The sequence below is a fragment of the Ailuropoda melanoleuca genome, chromosome 2, assembly GCF_002007445.2.
Source record: "Ailuropoda melanoleuca isolate Jingjing chromosome 2, ASM200744v2, whole genome shotgun sequence".
NCBI lineage: Eukaryota > Metazoa > Chordata > Mammalia > Carnivora > Ursidae > Ailuropoda > Ailuropoda melanoleuca.
In genome coordinates this window covers 147,521,973-147,544,248 of record NC_048219.1, presented here as the reverse complement: position 1 = coordinate 147,544,248, position 22,276 = coordinate 147,521,973, and the positions used below count along the sequence as shown (strand labels likewise).

General features: G+C 32.4%; 1 protein-coding gene across 1 annotated transcript in view; it reads left to right on the top strand.

Annotated features, from left to right (window-relative positions):
- The window catches only part of CWC22 (CWC22 spliceosome associated protein homolog), a 39,409-nt gene that overhangs the window by 8,524 nt on the left and 8,609 nt on the right, over positions 1-22,276 (top strand). Inside the window, exons 4-15 of the mRNA XM_034654811.1 lie at positions 58-303; positions 3,460-3,588; positions 4,517-4,685; positions 5,075-5,128; positions 7,343-7,478; positions 7,576-7,782; positions 7,886-7,948; positions 12,262-12,366; positions 13,681-13,762; positions 17,518-17,578; positions 20,988-21,065; positions 21,737-21,889. Of these exons, the coding sequence (XP_034510702.1) occupies positions 58-303; positions 3,460-3,588; positions 4,517-4,685; positions 5,075-5,128; positions 7,343-7,478; positions 7,576-7,782; positions 7,886-7,948; positions 12,262-12,366; positions 13,681-13,762; positions 17,518-17,578; positions 20,988-21,065; positions 21,737-21,889 (1,483 nt within the window). The remainder of the gene's footprint in view (positions 1-57; positions 304-3,459; positions 3,589-4,516; positions 4,686-5,074; positions 5,129-7,342; positions 7,479-7,575; positions 7,783-7,885; positions 7,949-12,261; positions 12,367-13,680; positions 13,763-17,517; positions 17,579-20,987; positions 21,066-21,736; positions 21,890-22,276) is intronic.

The following is a 22,276-nucleotide window of genomic DNA, read 5'->3' as shown; positions in this document are numbered from 1 at the left end:
AATAAAGAATGTAATTTATATTGTCTTTTCTCCGTTAAAAAAAATTTAATATTACAGGAGTAGGGACCGAGAAAAACGCAGAGAAAGAGAAAGAGATATGGATCGTAAAAGGTCTCGGAAGTCTCCAACTCCTGGGAGAAGAAGCCCAGAACCATCAGTAACCCAGAGTTCCTCTGCTCAGGATGAACCTACTGCAAAGAAGAAGAAAGATGAGCTGGATCCTCTTCTTACTCGCACCGGTGGAGCATATATTCCTCCTGCAAAGCTCAGGATGATGCAAGAGCAGATTACAGATAAAAACAGGCATGTCAATACTACTGAATATACAAAGCAGTGATACCCTCGTCGAAAAAAAGTCAACTATGGTCTAATTAACATTGGCTATTGAAAGTTTACATTACTAGTCCACAATGGTAGAGACCTCAAATTATATTTCTCTTCTTTACTCCATAAGCTCCCTCAGAGCTCTGCTTACTCTTTACCCTGACATTAGCTCAACTTCTTTATTTTTTTACATGAATTAAATCAAAAAGGGTTGAGGAAAGATCTTTTATTTTTACTATTTTCAAACTATTTCATTTATAGTTATATGCATGCCTATAAGTAGTGTCCATTTTTCATAGATAATCAAGAGAATTATTGATATTTTAGAACTAAAATCGATCTTTCCAGTTGTACTAAACCAGGAGTTGGCAAACTTTTTCTGTAAACAGCCAGACACTAAATATTTTAGGCTTGTGCAGTGTTCTGTGTCTGTTGCAGCTACTCAGCTCTGCTGTAGTAGTGAATACAGGCATAGGTAATATGTAAACAAATGAGTGTGACTGTGTTCCAGTGAAGCTTTCTTTTTACAAAAATGGGCTGTAGGCTGCTTTTGAGTCAGGGATGTAGTTTGCCAACCCCTATACTAATCTATGAAATGAAGTTGAATCTTCTCTACTCCATAGTTTTCTTAGACCATACCATCTTAGACTATAATTTTTGCTAAGGCAAATAATCACAATTCACCAATGAACATTCACCCTCAAAGTACCTTCACTTCCTTTTCAAAATAAGTGAGATGAGAGGAGCTATCTATGGAAGTATTGCTAAGTTTCCAGGACCTTTTTCTCTAGCAGAATGAGAGGATAATTATGAAAAGTATGGTCCAGGATTGAAATGGTCACTCAGTTGCCAGTTAGGTAAAAAAAAAAAAGATTGGGATAGAGGGTAGCTAGACTTTAAGAAAAACAGATTTCCAGGTGAGCCAAGAAAGAGTATTCCCACATCTTTCATAGGTGTTTTAATGGCTACTTGAAAGTACTTGAGACCCTTACATAAATGAAATCTAAATTTACTCTATGAATTAGCTTGAGATAGAAAAGTGATTTATATAAAGTATAAGTATTTGAAATAAAATTTTTAAAATTTATGAGCTAGAAAGGGACATTAGATGACATTAAATTTAAAACTAATTAGCAATTTCTCTGTATGTGTAATATTCCAGTACGTGGTAGTGATGCCTGCAGTGTTACATTTGAAGGGATTTGGAGATGGCTTCTATGGTTAGCAGGAGCTTCATGAGCATGTAGGCATTCTGCTTTCTGTTCTCTGCTCTTAGGAGGAGGCACTAATGGCAGCATTATTAGTGAGAGAGTCATTGTCTCCAGTCCAGTCCAAACCAATTCTAGTTATAAAAGACCAGAAACATTGTTATTAAGCCAACTCCTACTTCCTTATAAATAAAGTGTGTGGAGAAGAGTCCCCAGTATATGTAATTTTACACAGATTTCTGGAAGATAATTTTATATATAGTTTAAATCTGCTCATAGGCTGTAAAGGGGACAAGGAGAAGTAGAAGTTTCTTAAGAGAAGTCTGTAGACTTCCCTTTTAGTAGATACTAAGTCAGGGGAATTGTAGGCTTAATTAGGAAGTACAGCTGTACTTGATTATGTTGTTTGTTTGTTTTATTACCAAGGTTTAATAAAGATTGTGATTATGTATCAGCAGTCTTACTAATTAAGCTAGTTTTTAAGCCATTGATCTTGTTTCTCAAATAGTAGCATACCAAAGGGTTGGGGTTGGGACCCACTGGAAGCGTTGCACCCACCTCAAATGCAGGCATTTAGGGAGTACATGATCTTTAGGGAATTTAAAAACAATATAATTAACTGCAAGTCAGTCTGCTTTTTGTTCTCACTGTCTGCTGAGGACACTGTCAGTGATAAAGTACTCTTCCCCACCAGGATAGACTGCTCTCACCACCTCTCCCTTGATTTACCACTCCAGAACAGGGATCCCTAACCAACAGACCTTCAAGAGGTCCATAAAGGAATTTAGGCAATCCATGAATGTAAATGGAAAGAAAAAATTGCATCTTTATTTTTGCTTATCTCTAACTAAAATTTAGCATTTCTTTCTGTCAGGAATGTAGGCCCCAGATTGTAGTATGTTAAGAGTATTTACAGCAAATATCTCATAAAGTATTGCTTATGGCCATGCTACTTGGAAATTAAAGAAGTTATTAGGCCTACCACCACTTCTTGTTATTTAATGTGTTAAAAAGCACATAGAATTCTGTATCAAACTTTTTTTCTTTTCATGCTTTGAAAACTATTTAAATATGGTTGGTATCCTTTGTAATCCTATATATTTATATATATTGTTCCAAGAAGTCGTTCAGCTTCACCAGACTGCCAGAAAAGTATAAGGAAGATGAAAAAGATCAGACTTTCTGCATCTGATATCATATTCCACAGAGAAATAAATATAAAAACCATAGAATTATAGAGCTTTAAAAGACCTTAGGTTTTATCAAGTTCAACCTAAACAAACCCAGTTAGGCTAAAGTATTGCCTAAGATCTAAGTTAAAAAAAAAAAAAAGCAATACAGATGTGGGACTACTGCCTAAATGCAGAGATGTTCTTTAAAATACAAGTCTTTCAGCCCCATGATATCATATGACTTTCCCTTTTCCTGTAATTATTACCATTTCTTTACAGTTTAAAATATTTAATTTTGTTTTCCTTATGTTTTATAAGAAAAGACATAATAAAAATCTCCTTTTTATGGCTTATATTTAGGTATTTCATATCATAATTTAAAATTTTTAAAAGTTGTCATTTTAAAATATTTTCCTTAAAGACAGTTTTAACTAAATGTAAGATAAGTATGTATTGAATCTAATGAATATTATAATTTCCAATATACATGGACATAAGAACAAAACATTATCCTTACATATCCTTATACAATTTTATTATTTATTAAAGAGAAGTGATCTATAGTTGAGCATATGTACAGAACATCAAATATAGGTTTAGGTATTCATATAGTATTTTACTCTACTTTGAGGTCATTTTATGAAAGTAATGTTAAAAACGAAGGAACTTAAGTATTTTTTAGGTTCTTACTATAATCTCGGGTTATTGTAATTGTTGACTAAGTTTTCATCTTTATTAAAATCAATTCTTTTTAGCTTAGCGTACCAGAGGATGAGCTGGGAGGCCCTAAAGAAGTCAATCAATGGTCTTATCAACAAAGTCAACATTTCTAATATAGGTATTATTATTCAAGAACTTCTTCAAGAAAACATAGTTAGAGGAAGGTAAGCATCAGCTACTTTATTCATAGTATTTCACAGCAATTGTTCAAATGAACATAGTATTTACATGGACAATAATCATTGATTTATTGTGCTACTTCAGTAGTAGTCGAGCATAATTATTTAAAATGCAGTTCTTGTAAAAATGTAAGCTACTAACAAATAACTTGTACTTCACCATTAGAAACTGTGCAGTTTTTGCTTTTTGAAATTTGATATCACATAGTGATTTTTGTGCAGACATTTATTTACTGAATACTTCCAATAATTTAAACTCATAAGAAATAATGAACATTTTATTTGTGTATATATATATATATAATTTTCTAGTGAAAGCAAAGTGAGAATGTAAAAGAAATGAGAAAGATCAGTGATAAATCTTAGAAAAGCAGAAGGAAATGACAGTCTTTTTTTGTGTAGTTTTAACTGTGATTTTAAAAGGATCAGGAAATAGAAGTATTTTATACTCTGTTTTTTATTTTGAAATCTGTGGGATGTTTTCCTGTGTCATTCCACATGACCCTGATTTATCATCTCCAAAACATTGGTGAGGGGGCATATAAAGTAAGGTGTAACCTGTTGTGGGGATATAGAAAGTTGACCAAGAGGCAACTACTGTCCTCAAAGGTAGGTAGGTAGTGCTCTCCCATTTTAGTCAGAAAGCAGCAGAGGCTATATGGGTTGTTTATGATCTTACAGTATATAAGCACTGGGTTTTCTTTTCTCATTTTCTACTCTGTTGATTCAGTTCTCAAAGTTAAACCTGGTAACTATTAAGATATTGTCTTCCTTCTTTGGCAGTCCAGCAACTATTTGTCATTACATTGCTAGAAATAACTTTGCATCTCTCCCCTTATCAAATCCATATAGAACAGTGCTCATTTCAAAATGGGTTAGAAGTTGATTCTTCTTTTTTTTCTTTTTTATACAGAGGCCTGCTCTCTAGATCTGTTTTGCAAGCACAGAGTGCTTCTCCAATCTTCACCCATGTTTATGCAGCGTTAGTGGCAATTATCAACTCAAAATTTCCACAGATCGGAGAATTAATCCTCAAGAGGTTAATTCTTAATTTCCGAAAAGGCTATCGAAGAAATGATAAGGTATATATGATGGTCTTGTAAGTCAACTGCCACATAGGGACAGACTAATAATCTAGTATCAACAGTGATAAGCAATGTTGATTGCTATGTCGGATTCTTTTTAAAAACTGCATTTCATGATAACATTTTTTTGTTCCATTAAATATCTCTAGCCACTAATGATGAGCCACAAAAATAATGGCTTTAACTGTAGAATTATAATTATTTAGCCAGAAATGGCACTATTTTGCATGTAATAGTTTTTATCTTATAACTTTCTTATATTATAAAAATTATCCTTGTGTAGTACGTATTTTAAATAGAGTGTGTAAATAAGCTATAGATTTAGTAGTTAAATGAAGATTGGTTTTAGTTTATAGACTAACATTGTCTCTGTCTTCACTTTTCAGCAACTTTGTCTTACTGCTTCAAAATTCGTGGCACATCTTATTAACCAAAATGTGGTAAGTAATTCTCAAAATTTGATACCGTTCAGTGGTATTAGACATCACATGCTTGATGCCACTTCAGTGCCACATCTCTTTGTTTTGCCTTGTAGTCTTTCAGAAAAGTATCTTGGATGATATTTTAGTTTTAAAACTGTACTAGGAGCGCCTGGGTGGCTCAGTCGTTAAGCATCCGCCTTTGGCTCAGGGCGTGATCCCAGAGTCCTGGGATCGAGCCCCACATCAGGCTCCTCTGCTGGGAGCCTGCTTCTTCCTCTCCCACTCCCCCTGCCTGTGTTCCCTCTCTCACTGGCTGTCTCTCTCTCTGTCAAATAAATAAATAAAATCTTTAAAAAAAAAAAAAACTGTACTTAATGTGTTTAATATTCTTAAATATAAAAAGGAACCCTGAACAGGTATTTTATCAAATTGATCTGCCTCTTAATATTGTACATGGTTATTCAACTACAAATATTCCTTCAAAGAATGTAATTTAATCATATTTATAAGACAGTAAAGTTGCTGTTTTCTTCCACTCTTTTCACCTGTACCTGTTGTTCATGAGAATTTAATACTCTGATGTTCTATAAAAAAATATATTTTCTCTGCAAGAACATAGTATATAATGTATACTATATTCTTAGAATCAGTTTATAGGGGTGCCTGGGTGGCTCAGTCAGTTAAGCATCTGCCTTCCACTCAGGTCATGCTCTCAGGGCCCTGGCATCGAGTCCCACATGGGGCTCCCTGCTCAGTGGGGAGCCTGTTTCTCCCTCTCTCTCTCCTAGTCATGTTCTCTCTCACTCTTACTCTCTCTTTCAAATAAATAAATAAAATCTTAAAAAAAAATAATCAGTTTATAAAATATAAGTGAAGTAATTTTAATCTGTTTTAATTACAAGTAATTTTGTCTTATTGTTCAGTTTTTTTGTTTATTTTGTATTCATCCATTCATCTATTTGAGAGGTTTTTTTATTTGAGAGTTTTGAGTTAGCTTCTATTTAAACTTAAAAATAACAGAATTGCTCTTATTCATACTCAAAGGTTTCCTTCAGATGTATATTATGTTTAATTATATAAGAGGAAGAATTTTGAAGTCACATTTGATCTTATTTATCTGCCATTAATTATTTTAATTCTTTCCTACAAGAAGTTCTTTCCCATATTCATTCTTAAAAACCCATTAGGTTTTAACCTAATGAGTTTAAATTATTACAATGATAACTTGCTTCTTAAGACCATGGAGACTTAATTTCACATATCTATGTGAAAACGCAGACAGTAAGTTTTAGTTTTTGAATGTATATTCATTTATATTGAAGATATTTTTGTCATTGCCACAAAACAGTAAAAATGTTAAATATTTTAGATCTTCCAACTTTGGTACAGGGCAATATTTTCTTATCACTGATGTAAGACTGTTACCACCGTCCCACAAAATAAAAGCAATATGTATTTTTGATGTTGTGCTCAATGGAAGGGATATTTTCCTAAGTTAAGACTTAGACTGTTTCCTTCCCCATCTCAAAGAAGTATCCGACCTTAGGAAGGCATACATATGGTGTCTTGAAAATGCTTCCAAGTACCTTTCCTTTTCACAGCAAACCTGTTCAATAGAATTTTATTCCCACCCTACCTGGCATTGTTTTTAAGTATTAATTTTTGAACATAGCCAGTGTCAATAACTTGATTTAGTGGGGGGAAAAAAAAAGAGGGAAGTATTTCAAAACCATCCTTGAGTACCTGAAACAGTTAAGATATTTCCTGATTAAATTATTCGTGTAATTTAAGAACTGTTTGCTGTATAACAGAATTACTGATAGAATGAGCTAGGAAATGGATATAAAGAGTTGTGGTTGTGAAGAAGGGCATTAGAAGAAAGTGTAGTGTAATTTTTAACTTCTATTTTGAAGCTAATTATGGCATTTCCTGTAGATATTATATTGTTTCCTATATATAGTGTATAAGAATTATTTCTTTTGGAGATAAATCAAATAGTTGTATTTAATGTAATCAATTTAGATTTTTGGAACAATCATCTGGAAATTTTTAACACGTAATGAGAGTGAAAGAAAAATTGTATCCCATATTTGGGGTATTTCTGTATGCATTCTAAAACTTTGCTCATCATCTGCAAAAACCAGATTTGCTAATTTTTTAAATTACTATCAATAGTAGATTAGTATATGTAAAAGCATTTTCTCAATTCCATATGTCTTCATTCTGTTTAAGGCACATGAAGTTTTATGCCTGGAGATGCTCACTTTGCTCCTGGAAAGACCAACAGATGATAGTGTTGAAGTAGCTATTGGTTTTCTCAAGGAATGTGGCCTCAAATTAACACAAGTGTCACCAAGAGGAATCAATGGTAAGTATATGCCCTTGGTTTGATACTGAGATTTTTGTTTGAGTATGATAATATCTTTTGCTTATTTTATTGCTTTTTTCTTTCATTTTAACTTTAGCTATATTTGAGCGCCTCCGAAACATTCTCCATGAGTCTGAAATTGACAAAAGAGTTCAGTATATGATTGAAGTGATGTTTGCTGTACGGAAGGATGGATTCAAGGACCACCCTGTTATCCTAGAAGGACTTGACTTAGTGGAAGAAGATGATCAGTTCACCCATATGCTCCCTCTGGAGGATGACTATAATCCAGAAGATGTTCTTAGTGAGTCTGAGTCTGGGAGGGGTGGGTACAGGGTGAGTTGGGAAGTGGGGCACCAACAAATGTAAATATAGAAAATAAACAATTTTTAATTTATTTTTTTAAGATGTTTTCAAGATGGATCCTAATTTTATGGAGAATGAAGAGAAGTACAAAGCAATTAAGAAAGGTATGTAGAATTTTATAATCTATTTTGGATAAGTAGAAGCAATTCATGTAGTTATATAATACTGATAGAAAGGTTTAGATCACGGACATAATGAAATCTCTATTATGAAGCCATTCTCTTCACTGTTTACCCATGCATTATTTTTCTCTCTGGCGCTTGTTTGTGGTATTACTTCATTCTAAATTATTTACCTCATTGTCCCTGTCCTCTTTCCCTCTGTTTAAATTATACAGCCCTTAAGTCTCATTCCTCTTAAAAATGTCTATATAGGGGCACCTGGGTGGCTCAGTCAGTTGAGCATCAGACTCGGCTTTGGCTCGGGTCGTGCTCTCAGTGTCCTGAGATTGAGCCCTGTGGCAGGCTCCGTGCTCAGTGGGGAGTGTGCTTGAGATTCTCTCCCTCTCCCTCTTCCCCTCTATCTGCGCACGCTTGCTCTCTCTTTCTCTCTCTAAAATAAATAAATAAGTCTTAAAAAAAAGAAGAAATATTCATATATTACTAGTGGCCCTTATTTTAACTTCACTACCACTCAAGAATTGGTGCTTAAGTTGATGTCCAATTTAATATTCAACTAGATGCTATACTTTTATTATAAAGTGCTGTACTCTATTTCTTGAGAGCAGATTGATATCCTATTAAAATAAATCACAATTCCAGGTAGACTGTCAGTGCTCAATAAACTAATAAATTGATGATTATTATTATTCATATGTCATCAATATATTATAAGCACTAACTTTGGACAGACTTTGGTTTGTATTTTGTCTGTGCCATTACTAGCTAAGTGACCTGGCACAAATTACTTGTTTGATGTAAATGTTACCTGTTTAAGGATAAATAAAATAAAGTGCTTTGTATTATAGGGCAAGTATTTAGGTGATCCTTTTTTTTTTTTTTTTAAATATTTGCATCTTTTTTCTTCTAAGGCTAATTTTCAGGGCTACGTATATAATTATATTATAATTATAGTTTTATGAGTTCATTTCCCTTGAGTTGTGATTTTATGTGAGAAGTACTTACTGTTCTGAAAGCTCTCAGGAAGACAGCAGGAGGCCTAGAGCTCTGTCACTTCCTGAATTCTATGCTTTAGTGAGGCTTGGAAGTAGAATGAAGTAGAAAGTAAGGTGCAAGCAGCTTTCCATTTCTACATTTTTCTAAAAATCTGGTACAATAAATAGATTGTTCTCCTTAAGCGCCAGTTTCCGTGGGGGCATTTCACTGCATAGCCAGATTCCTTTTGCTATTACAATTTAGTTTCTAAACATGGAGAATTCCTTAGACCCATTTTGCCTTCTTATGAACTTCTTTTTCTACAGTATCACTCAAAGATCCTAAATGGTTTTATGGAATTTTTATCTATTTTGGTTTTTTTATCTAATAATTTTTATCTATTTATGGAATATTTTATCTATAGTATATCTATATAGGGGCACCTGGGTGGCTCAGCCAGTTGAGCATCAGACTCATGTATGATTTTTTTTTTTAAACTTGGAAACTCCGCTTCCATTTCTTTAGGATATCAGTGGTTGAGCAATGCTAGGAAAGTAGTACTTTTCTTTACTGTAGACTTAAACTCTTTGAACTTAAGTTCCCTTTATACTCTTGAAAATTATCTAGTACTCCAAAGAGCTTTTATTTGTGTGGGTTACATCTGTTGACATTTACTTTATTAGAAATTAAAACTGAGAATATTAAAAATATTTATCAAATCATTTCAAAATAACAGTAATAGCAGTGTTATACATTACATACTTTATGAAAATAACTACTTTATGAAACAAAGAAATTTAAGAAAACTGGCATGTTTTATATACTTTATACAATTTAATGTCTGATTTAATAGGAGATGGATTTTCGTATTGTGATTTCAGTCTCTTGCAATAGGTTGTTTTCATTGAAGTATATGAAGAAAATTTAGCCTCATGGATAATATGTATTTGGAAAAAAGAGAAGTATTTTAATAACCTTTTCAGATAGTCTGTATATTCTTGCTTAATACTGTGCCAGTATTTAAAAGCTAATTGTTTCTCCAAGATTAGTTGCAATGTGAAACCTGAAACAATATTCATGAATTATCATACTCTATTACATTAAAATCCATGGATCTTTTACCCATGCATGATTTTGCAACATATTTCATTGGTCATTTAGTAAATATCAGTTCACTCAGTTATGCATATCTTCTAAGTGTTAACATGTTAGCATTATCAAAATTAAATTAACACAATATCAAGAAATCACATTTATTACTATTGCCACCTACCTCATCAGAGATGTCTAAGTATTGGGAAGCTATCAAGCTCACAGGAATGGATCCGATTTCTCCAAAATTGTAATTTTCTCTTGGGAACTCCTATTTTATCATGGTTGTAAATACTGTTAATTATTTTTCTTGAGGTGACAGTCTCACTTTGTTTATATTTGAGAAAACGTCTGCCAAATGCCTAACAACTATAGTTTGCCAGCCATTCTTTCAAGTAAAAAGGGAAAACATCACTAATTGTCCTTGCAAGTCAAAGAGTCGCACAAGTGCTTTTCTTTGCGATAACCATCACCATTGTGCATCTGTTTTTAACAGAAGCTCTGTGTATGAATTCATGTTTTGCTGTTCAGATGATATGTATGCTTACACTTCAGGGCTGAGTGAAATGAGCGGTTTTCTACTTCCTCAAGGGCATCCTCAGGTCAAAGTGGCTCTTTTCCCGCCTCCAAGAACATGGCAGTAGAGAGCACAGTGATGGCTGGTGCAGTTTGGTGCCTTGACTTGTGCTCAGGTTGCAGCAGCTTCAACTCCCATTGCTTTTGGATGCTTGTAGATGGCAGCACAGAAAAGAGGCAGATAATGTCTGGGTGTTGTTATGAAAATAGTTGTGACCTCACAGACCACCTGGCAGGTCTCACCAATCCCCCAGGGACTCAAGACTGTACTTGAAACTGCTGCTTCATTCAGTTAATGAAATCCAGTTGTCATTGCCTAAGTGATTTCAGTAAGTAGATTCTCAAGTGGAGAGATGAGGAGAGGATGATGTAAACGACTAGACAATTCATTTGACCTTCATTCTTTCATAAAATGTTCATCTAGATCTGGCATTAAAAAATGGCCACAGCAGGAAGCAGACACAGCTTTAGTAATTAGCACCTTAGAGTGACCCAGGTGCACTTGTGTTTAGGTCTTACAGCATTTGGGAAGACAGCAGGAGTGCCTGTCTTCCTACTGTTGAATACTAAATAGTTTCCTCTCTTAAAAGTCTGTCTAAGCCACATTGTGTAATAGGAAACAGACACTTTAGGTTATTTCTTGAAGTCAAATTTGTTAGAGATATTCTTGGGATTTGTGTGTCAGCTAAGGGCTGAATGACAACTCTTTGTTTTAATAAAACGATTTATTTTTCAAGGTATGAAGTTTTCTGCTAGCTTTAAATATTATATGTAGCTCCTGATTTATAGTGTTCAGTTAAATATAAGAAATTAGAATTTCCCTAAAAGTAAGTTCACCCTAAAACTTTATCTTAAAAACTCTGATTTTAAAAGAAATGCAAAAGTGAAGTGTTAGCCAGGTTTGTAAAATCTTTTATCAGATCAGTAGAGCACACACCACTGGGCAAAATATAACTTTAGTTTTTTTCATTTGTTAACTATTAATATAATGACTAGCCTTATGTAGTCTCTTATTTACATCTCTGTTGTCATCCAGTTCTAGACATAAGTTGTATTTTAAGAAGTGATTTTCCAGTGAAGTGCTCATCTTGACAATTTCTTAAAGGCTTTTAAACCTCTGTTTCTGTTGACATATGGAAAGTCTAGAGATTAATTGTAACATTCTATTTAATAAGTATACATCAGAATAAAAATCTCATTACTGTTTATCTAAAGTCAACACTAAATTATGCAATTATTTTTCTCCCTTCTTTGTCTTTCAAAGCCTAAATTCTTGTTTTCTGTATCTAGCCTTAGCTTTGTATAATAGACTGTCTCCTTTCTGATGCTGAACTATAATAATATTTTGACTCCAATATACTGATTTCCATTCATAATTTGTTTTTCCGGTGCTCTTGCTCTTTTGGAAAACCTTCATCTACTTATTTTTTTTCTTCTCATCCCTTCCTTATTTTATGACCATTTTCTACTTGGCAGAAGAACGGTATCTATGGCTTTCTGACCACCTGGGCAATAACACAAGGCCCCTGTGCTCACTTTTTTGGGTGATAAACTATAGCCACTATGGATTTCGGTGAACTGAGAATTATCTTCTCAGAATGAGATTCATGTGTATCACTTGCTCATTAATATTTTCTCATACTTTGTTCTGATAGAAATTCTTGATGAGGGAGATAGTGACTCAAACACAGACCAAGATGCTGGAAGTAGTGAAGAGGAAGAGGAAGAAGAGGATGAAGAGGGAGAAGAAAATGAAGAAGGTAAAAGTATAGCTCATTCACGTAGTACTGTAAAATACTCTGAAATTAAATTAATTCTAATGTAATCCTCTAAAATAGGGGTTCCCAGTCTGTGGAGGGCTAGGGGCTGCTACTGGCATCTAGTGGGTGAAGGCTAGCGATGCTGTGAAACATCCTACAAGTCACAAGACTGCCCCCACCACAACAGAGGATTATCTAGCCCAAAATGTCAGTATTGCTAAAGTTGAAAAACTCTGGTGTAAAAGTATTAAACAAGGAAATCATTTTTTTTAATATCTGCATAATTTTAATTTGGTATTTTATGCCTTTGAGTATAAATCGTGAAAAAGATGCATTCGTGTTGCATACATATGAACATTTTCTGCAACCCTGACGTGAAGATGACAGATGAGAGCAGCTAGGTGTTTGCTATTCGTTTTGGCAAAATAGAGTGGGGAGGCCAAAAGCTGTGTTTGCACAAAGCAAGCATGATGTTCTTCTTCAGCTTTGATTGCTTTATTTCACAGAAAAATAACCTCAGAACTTTATTTTGGTTAAGTCTTAGTTAAAACATCAGAACGTACATAAGACTGGCCATTTTTTACTTATATTGCATATTTGAAAATAATTAAAAGTATGTCTTTCCCTTTTAGGACATAATATATTTTAGTTCTGTCCTAAAGTGTAATTATTCTTCTACAACATATTTTATAAAAATAAATTCAATTTTTTTTCAGTGTCTTTCTTACTTAAAACATTTCCTAACTATGTACTACATTTAGCTTTAGAATTTCTTTGTTTTGTGTGAAAATACTGTTCAAATAAGAACTACTAAATATTTATAGGGGAAGTTGTCATGCATTAGATAAGAGAAAATTTTGACAAATACACATATTTATATTGGACCCATCTAGTTTGTCATGATGACCTAGTGTTCTCTGAAACTGAATTTCTACCCATGATTTACAGTTCTTCCAAATTATCAAGATACTGTTTATAATTCTAGAAATAATATTTTACCAAACAACAGCATGAGTGCTGCCTTTTATAATGTCTAAATGAGCAGGCGACACAGAAACAAAAATAATATTTCTGGCTTGATTCTGGACTTCTTTGAACTGACAAAAGTTATTAAAACACTCTTAAGATATGGCAGAAGACTAGAAATGGCTACTTTGAGCTCTGCAAATACTATTTTACACTGTAGAAAAGAACATTATTCTTAAACTCGTAGATTCTAAATATTTATGAAAAATTATTATCTAGAGATGCATTTTCAGTCCTTCACATTTATTTTTGTCGTTTCATAATTTTGTTATGTTTAATTTTTTTCAGGACAAAAAGTGACTATTCATGACAAAACAGAAATTAATCTAGTCTCATTTCGTCGTACAATTTATCTTGCTATTCAGTCAAGGTAAGATACTGTAGCTCGGTTGAGCCTTATTTTTGATAGGGGATGGACAAGAAGATGGTATTTTTAGAATCTGATGACAGAAAACTGGATACCATTTCAGGGATTCTCAGACTACCTGCCCATCTTCATAGATCCCTGCTGTTGGTTCTTTACTTCAAGAGAAAAGTATCTTTATTTATTTGGAAGGTCTAATTGTGTTACATAATTAAATGGGTATTTTTAACTGTGTCAGTCCTTATAGTTAAATATCACTAATAAAAACCTGAAGACAACTCTGTGTTATAGAGCTGGCACAGTATGTAATTGTAGTGGAAATTAATTTTTTTTATTTGGTTTCTCATTCAGATTCTAAGCAGAGAAGTGCTGTTATGATAACTTTTGGACACTGGTTTTTTTTTGTACAGATGGAAATGAATATAAATGGAAATAGGAATTAGGAAGGTTTTGAGAACCCTTTGAAGTAATGTTAAGTAAGAACTACTGTGATGTCATGTGAATATCCTATTCCCTTTGAAGGCTATGAGTTTGGTTTGGAAGAAAAATAAATGAAATATTAAATGCTTAGTACATCTGTTGTTTTTTATGCGAATCAGCCTATTGGTTTAATGGGCACAGTGTTTACATTTTGCACCGGAGGAGGAATGTTTTCTCAGTTTTGTTTTCTTACTAGGTTTTGTATATTTCCATTTAGTATGATGTAATAGCAAAAATGATTCATATGTAGGAGTCATCCTGTTTTTATTCTGTCTGAAAACTTCTTGGCTTAAATTCATCTTCAGAAAGAGAAATGTTTTAAAAAGCAAAACGTTGGCTAGAAATATTTTTGGTTTATGCTTACCTATTTCTTTGCCTTTCACATGAAAGAAAAATCTATTAACTATTTTTTCATACAAATTTGAAGTGGAAAATGAGAATTTTTTGTTATAGGTAAAAATTCTTAGAGTTTGACCTTTCATTTATCCTTTTTTAGAAATCCAACAATAATCTGTTGTAAACAGCAGATTCACTGTTTTAATATTGCTGTTAACATTAACTTTGAAGAGTTACATTGGAGCTGTTTGGATAATTACTTAAAAGAAACTTGTTTTTTTAGTTTACCAAACCTTGATAATCCTTGAACCACACAAACAATTTGAAGAATGAAAGCATTGGACAGGTGACAGTCACGATTACAGAGTGGTACCAACTCCAGTAACGGCAGTACTGTTTTATGTTTTGGTATTTGTTGAGTTCTGAAGTCCTGAATGCCTAGTAAAAATAATTTTTATATGACAAAGTTTACTATACTTAAAATCTCATATGTATTTTAGAAAGAACCACAAAAACTTTGGTAGACAGATGTTTAAAGGACATGGTTGAGGGATTCATGTATTGGGATCCTGAATCATAAAGTTACTGAATAAATATCACTCTATACTAATAAGTGCTATTATTGGTCATTAAACCAGCTGAAGTGATTTACTTTTTTTTTTTTTCAAAGCAACAGTACTGAGTATTAATGATTTTAGTGAGATACAGGTAAACATTATTGGTGGGAATTTAAATTGATATGCTCTTTATGGAAAGCCTTTTAGAAACATGAATCAGGAGTTTAATGTCCCTGCCATTTGACCATTTTTTTATTATATTTCTTAAAGAAATAGAAATTGACAGAGAATTGTTCAGTAAAAAAAAAAAAAAAAAAGACCATCTTGTCCAATACAAATAATCAAATGTCCAGTTTTTGCCACCATTGAAGGTTAGGCTAATGGGGAATTGTTATTGATGTGGGCAAGTGGTTTGACTTAATGTGAAATGGGGCAAAAACTGTATAGACTGTATAGTACTGTACCAGTAGTATTATCTTAACTGTTTAAATAGGTAGACAGATTCTGGAAGTGATACATTAACATATCAACAACGGTTATCTTGAGAGGAGATTGAATTACAGATTTTTTGTGGCTGTGTTTTCCAGTTTTTTGTATTTTTCAGAAGTCTTATGTTTACAGTATACCAGTCTCTATCAAATGTAATATAAGTCAAGAATGGAATATAATCATCAAGTCAAATGGCAGTGAGGGCACTTTATATAGTTTGCTTTTAGAAATCTTAAAAATAAAACTAAGGTCTGACAACTAAACTGTGTGATGATTTTATTTTTTTAATTTCTTTCCTTTTAGACTTGTTGACTGATCTCACCAGTACTCTTACCTCCTTTTTGTCCTGGCTCCTAAATGACCCTCTCTCATTTACACAAAACATAAAATTATACAGTTGATTTTGTTATTGAAGAGTAAACATTCCTGTTTGTTATTGCTTTCAAATGATGTTCCACTCTGATTTTGCATTATTGAAGCTACACCATCAGTGGGAGGTGGGTCTGTCATTTTCCCACCAAGGTTTCTTAGATTGGAAACATCAGCAAAACCATTCGTAAACACAGCTGAAAAACTAGCATCATGTAAAATTATTTTTCTTTACCCTTCCTTCAGTCACTTTATTTGTGTTAAACCTGAAATTCATTTGGTTTAGCAACCTAAGATAACTGAAATGTCAAGGAAATTTAATTCATTTAATATTTACATTAAGTACAACTTCAAAACAATCTTGATGTAGGGAGTTACCAAATACTTTAAAATAAAACAAGAACAAGGAAAATAGACTATCATACAGCTGACTTTCTCATTGGTACTTATTAGATAAACAGAAAGTTGTAAAATATTTTTCTTTATTAACTGACTCATTTTTCAGAATTTGCAGGGATTTTTCCTGCATACTAATTCTGTTTTAAAAAAATTAAAACTAAAAATACTTTTTGGTCATATTACTATATTGTTGAAGTTTATCACCTACAGTTTAATATTTTAATCTTAGTGCCAGATATGTTTTAATATTACCTCTTGCAAAATCTCATTCTGATATATTTCTTTCTTCGTTTTAGCTTTTCTTTTTTTTTTTAATTCCATTACATTGTACCATCCTGGGTTATTACTCTAGTGTGCTTATGAAACTCAGTAAGTATCAGAAGCTGAGGAATCAGATGAACTCTAAAACTAAATTCATAGCCATTCTGTTTCAGTGGCTGATTATTTTACACTGTTGTTATCAAAAGAATGAAGGTTTGAACATTCTACAAAAAGTACAAATATATTAGCATTATTCCTGTATTGAGTTCACATTAAATTTAATAATTCTCTTAAGTATATTGGAAATATTTTTAATAAAACTTACATGAATGTTATATAAAAGCAGATTTTTTTTCCTTGTAAGTGATTTTGGTTATTTGCTATTTTTATACTTATTTTTTTTTAAATATAGAAGCACTGTGGTTGGGTATGAATCAAGATAACTTATAAATGTGATTAAGCACTAGGTGTCATGCTGGGCTCTGGTACATCTTTTACCTATTTTTTCCTGACTTGGGTCAGAGATAAGTGGAAATATTTAGCAATGTCATAAAAATTTGTCTGCTTTCTGTCTATATATTTGCCCATTTCAGACATCTTATGTAAATGGAATCATGCTGTATGTGGTCTTTTATATCTGACTTTTTCACTTCACATAAATCAGAGTTCATCCATGTTGTAACGTCTCAGTACTTCATTCTTTGTAGAATTAAGCTGTATATTTTCTATGTACATGATACAGTACTGTGAAGTTACAGTAAAAAAGTTATTTTAAACAATTATTAAAGATCCTTGTTTATAAAAGAGTGCTATCGTTTAACAACGCTGCAAATTTTTAGCCTAACTATTGTGACCATTTTATCTCTACAGTTTAGATTTTGAAGAATGTGCTCACAAATTGCTGAAAATGGAGTTCCCTGAAAGCCAGACAGTAAGTTAATACTTTTATTCTTCTATTAGGAAATAATGTTGGTTATAAAAATGTTTAAGACAGTTAATATAGGTTTTATGAATTGAAATAATAACTCAGTATTGAATATTCATTTTTTAATGTAGATATTCTAAAATTTTAAAATAAGACTTAGTTCTGGGGTGCTTCATAAATGCTACTCATTGCAATGAATTAAATGGGATGCAGGAAAAGGAAGAAGTCTCTCTGACCCACTGCACTTTACATGAATTTCTGAGTGGTTGCCTGTAAATCAAATGGTGGCTTAAGATACAATAGGAAATTTCCTTAATGAATTGCCTACTCCATCTACTTAATGCACTAAAGCATTCTTTTCTGGTAGAAATTATAATGATCACCATACATGTTGTTACGTTGCTTTAATTGGATATAGAAGAATCTGTCATTTTTTTTCCTTCATTAATTCAACAAAATGTATTCAACATATACTACATGTCAGACTGTCTACAGAGTTTCAGGGAATCAGTAACCCAGTACATATTAGCCCCCTCTTAGTCCATGGGACTCATATTCTTATAATTTAGTATATACTTCACTGTTCAAAGTATCATAGAACCCTAATGCCAAAAATGATAAAGACTGGATTGAGTAGATTATCTTGGGTGTTCTTTTCTGGTTGCATTCTTATCTATATTGCTCCGTGTCCATCTACATTTTAAATCCTTGGAACTTGAGCTAAGGCTTTTGGGGTTTTGTTTTTCACACCCTGGTTTACACATGGTAGACCAGCAGAGATGCCAGAGTGAATATATCAACTCTAGGCTGTTTCTGTTTCTAAAAGATATTGACTATCTGCACTGTTACCATTAGGTGTAAGTGCTTTGTCTTAAGGCTTTAAATATGATCTGTTACGGGAATTGGCAGACTGTGGCCCAGGCCCACTACCCATTTTTGTAAATAAAATTGTATTGGAATACAGCCATGCTCATTGGTTGGTGTGTTGCGTATAGTTGTTTTCGTCTTATGGCAGCAGAATTAACTGGTTGCGACAGACACCTTATGGCCTCTAAAGCCTAAAATATTTACTGTCTGGCCTTTGAAAAAACTTACTAATTTTTTTCTAGATTATGGATTTCTTCTTAAAATGCCATGGTATGTAATTTTGAGAAGAAATTATTCTTTTCAAATTTGAAAAGTTCTTTTTTCCCTCTTAGTTTGTTTATTGGTATATTAGTAAAAGTGTGCCTGTTTGTACCCTGGGTGTACTTGATGTGTTCACTTTTGAAAGGAAATAAATTAGTGAATTAACCTTTAAAATTATAATTGAAACTGAAATTACTGTATGATCTTGTCACATTATTTGAGGAGTATAATTAAGTCATTATAAGTTTTATTAATATTAATTCAGAGGATAGTTGTTCTAGAACTAACTTCAACATATTTTGATAGCATTTGGAAAAATGTCTTAGTGCATCTCTTTTAATGCACTCAAAAGACTCTCCTAAAATTGCTATAATATTTAATTAAAATGTTAAAATATTTAATTATCATAAGCCACAGGGAATAACTCTTATAATTGCATTTAGTCTAGGGAAGAAAGTAATTTGTTTTGCAAGTAGCACTGGCTTTATTAGCAATGCTATCAGCATATTACCATGTTATATTGTCTGAAACCTGATTGTTATGTTATTGTAAAATACAGTGTTAGTAGAAATAGAGTTGAAAATACATTTTAATATATCACAAATTAACATAATATGGCAGAATTCAGAAAAACCTCATTTTAACTATGTTAAGTTTTGACAAAATACATCTTTTCAGAACTTACACATTGATAAGCATTCCATTTAATTGAGGTGACATCATAAAAAAAATAATTTAGCAATATAGCGACATCTAAAAACAACTTCATATTGTGAATGAAGGCCTTTTGAGTAGATTGTTCTATAAGTAGATTATCAGTTTCCAGAACAGCACTATCCAATATAACTTTGTGCAGTGATGAAAATATTTGTATTCTGCACTGTCGAGTATAGTAGTCACTAGTCACATGTGGCTTTTGAGTATTGAAAATGTGGCTGATGTGACCAAAGGACAAAAATTTTAATTTTATGTAATGTTATTTAACTAATTAGCTAGGGGCTACCATGCTAGACAGCACAGTTATAGAGTATTAGTTCTGTGCTTCTTTGGGACCCTTTTCTTCCCTCTTGCACATAGATTTATGCAATGAATATAGATAGACCTAAGTTTTAAAAATATTTACAATATTTACTTAGTTGCATCTCACATTGTTAAATGTGACAGAATGTCAAAATTGCTAATTGAAAATATAAATGTAACATTAAATAGAAGTAAAAATGAACTGAAAGGGTATATATATTATATTTTATATAATAAATATATTTATATATTATACATTATATTTTCTGTTTATAGAACACAAATACAGTTACTATAGTTGGAAAAAATAATTTTTAACTCTTTGGTAAATGTTTTGTAGAAAGATATTTAGTCACTTCTACAGCAGTGGTGAGAGATGAATTTAGGCCTTTTTTCATTTTGTCTCCATTGATTTGTCCATGTTATCTAAGTTTTTTTGTCTGTGAAATGGATATAATATATATTTCATTACAGTATTTTAAAATTATAAATCATTTGGGATGATGTTATTTCCTGGTCCTAGATTCACTCTTGCATTTATTAGTTCAACAGAATTTTTACACAGGAGTTTTCAAGGCACATAAATAGCTGCTTAGACAATATATTACACCAGCAGTTATGGAATGATTTGATCTATTCGTATAGATTTATCAATAGCTAGATCTATATGCATATCATTTATTTTGAGGCTAGAAAATCCAGCCAGAGGTGTTTTTTTCTTTGTTCTTTTAAAAATATTTTTTTCTTCATTAACCAGAGTGTCATTTAAGTTAATGTTGTAGCTGTGCTTATTTATGCTTCTGTGAAGACTTGTGTTCTACCTTTTCCATACTAATTAAATATATTCCTTAATAATTGAGTTTAAAGGTGTATAACTGAATTGTTAGGTGGTGTATTGATGATCTCTATTTCTAAAGATTTTGTGCATAATCTTTTTAGAATAGTCTGTTCAATCTTTTCATGGTGTATCTGTTTCATATAGTAGATTTTCTTGGAGTGGTTCATACTTAATATGAATTTAGAATTTTATAATCAATATAATTAGCATAGATGACTATGGAAACAGTCAGGCTGAAGGCTTTAAAAAACTATAGGCTTGATATAGATTAATTTTGTCTTAATAACTTAAGCTCACAAAGCTTTGGAAGTTTTGTATGTTTAAAACCTTATTTAACATTTCAGGCTGTCTCTGTCATATTGATAAATTATCATATAGCATGGATTCATTGTGTTCTCAATCATTAATGCAATTTTTTTTTCCAAATAGAAAGAACTCTGCAACATGATACTTGACTGCTGTGCCCAACAGAGGACATATGAAAAATTTTTTGGCTTATTAGCTGGGGTGAGTTCCAGCCTCATTTTTCTTCTTGGAATTTAATAGAATCACTAAGGGAATCCCTAACATGAATATTGTGAATTAATGTGTCTGCTTTGTGGTCTTGTCTAATATAATAGCAAATGTTTGCTAAAAGCTCGTTGCTCTTTCCTTCCTCGGGTTTCCCATCAGATTCTGTAGTTTCCTCGTTTCCTGCTTCATTTTGTAGTGCCTTGACATTGCATATGATTCTTCCAGAACTTTTTGAAATTCTATATGCTTTGTAACAATTTCCCAAAGAGGACAATTAAATGTTGCCTTTTCAAAATCTCAAAGCAGTTTCTGAAGTCAAGTACGTGTTCAGGCAACAAAAATAGAGCATGAACTAAAATAAGTTTTTAAGTCTAAACTCTACCCACAGAGAAACATATTTGCATAGTATGCAAATGTATGTGTCTATGATAAGCTACTTGTATAATTTTGTTTTAGCGTATAAATCCCAGGTAAATAGTTTTGATATGTATTACCTACTTTTTTTTTAAGCATTCCATCAGACAGCACAAAAAGAGTGAGTGATATGGTATACAAAATATTTACTAATTTTTGATTCAATAAATTTAGAGGGATCTGATATGCTCATAATGGTATTGAGAGTCAATTTTTAGTGGTATTGACATTCAATTTTTTTTATTTATTAGCGATTTTGCATGCTAAAAAAAGAATACATGGAATCCTTTGAAAGTATATTCAAAGAACAGTATGATACCATCCATCGCTTGGAAACAAACAAATTGAGAAATGTTGCTAAGATGTTTGCTCACCTTTTATACACTGATTCACTTCCATGGAGTGTAAGTAGATGGGTTGATATTTATACTTCCTTCCTAATCCCATTATTCTCGAATAGGTATTAAGTATAATATAACCATACTTTTCCTATGTAGAAAATGTAATTTAAAATGAAATATATAGCAAACTTTTGCTGTATGGCTAGCTTTAAGGTTATATTCATATAACATGGGATCAAGAAGCTAAGTAATAACATGAGTATAAGAAATACCATCCTAATTGATTTTAACAGTCCAAATATCACAGTGCTTTTTAATAGTGATGGCTAATTGTGTTTTCAGGGAAGATAGAGATTTTCATCTTCTATGTGTGTGCACACATGCATACACACTGATACCCACATACATCAATAGCTTGGTGGTCCATGCATCATGTAGTCAGTTCTTTAG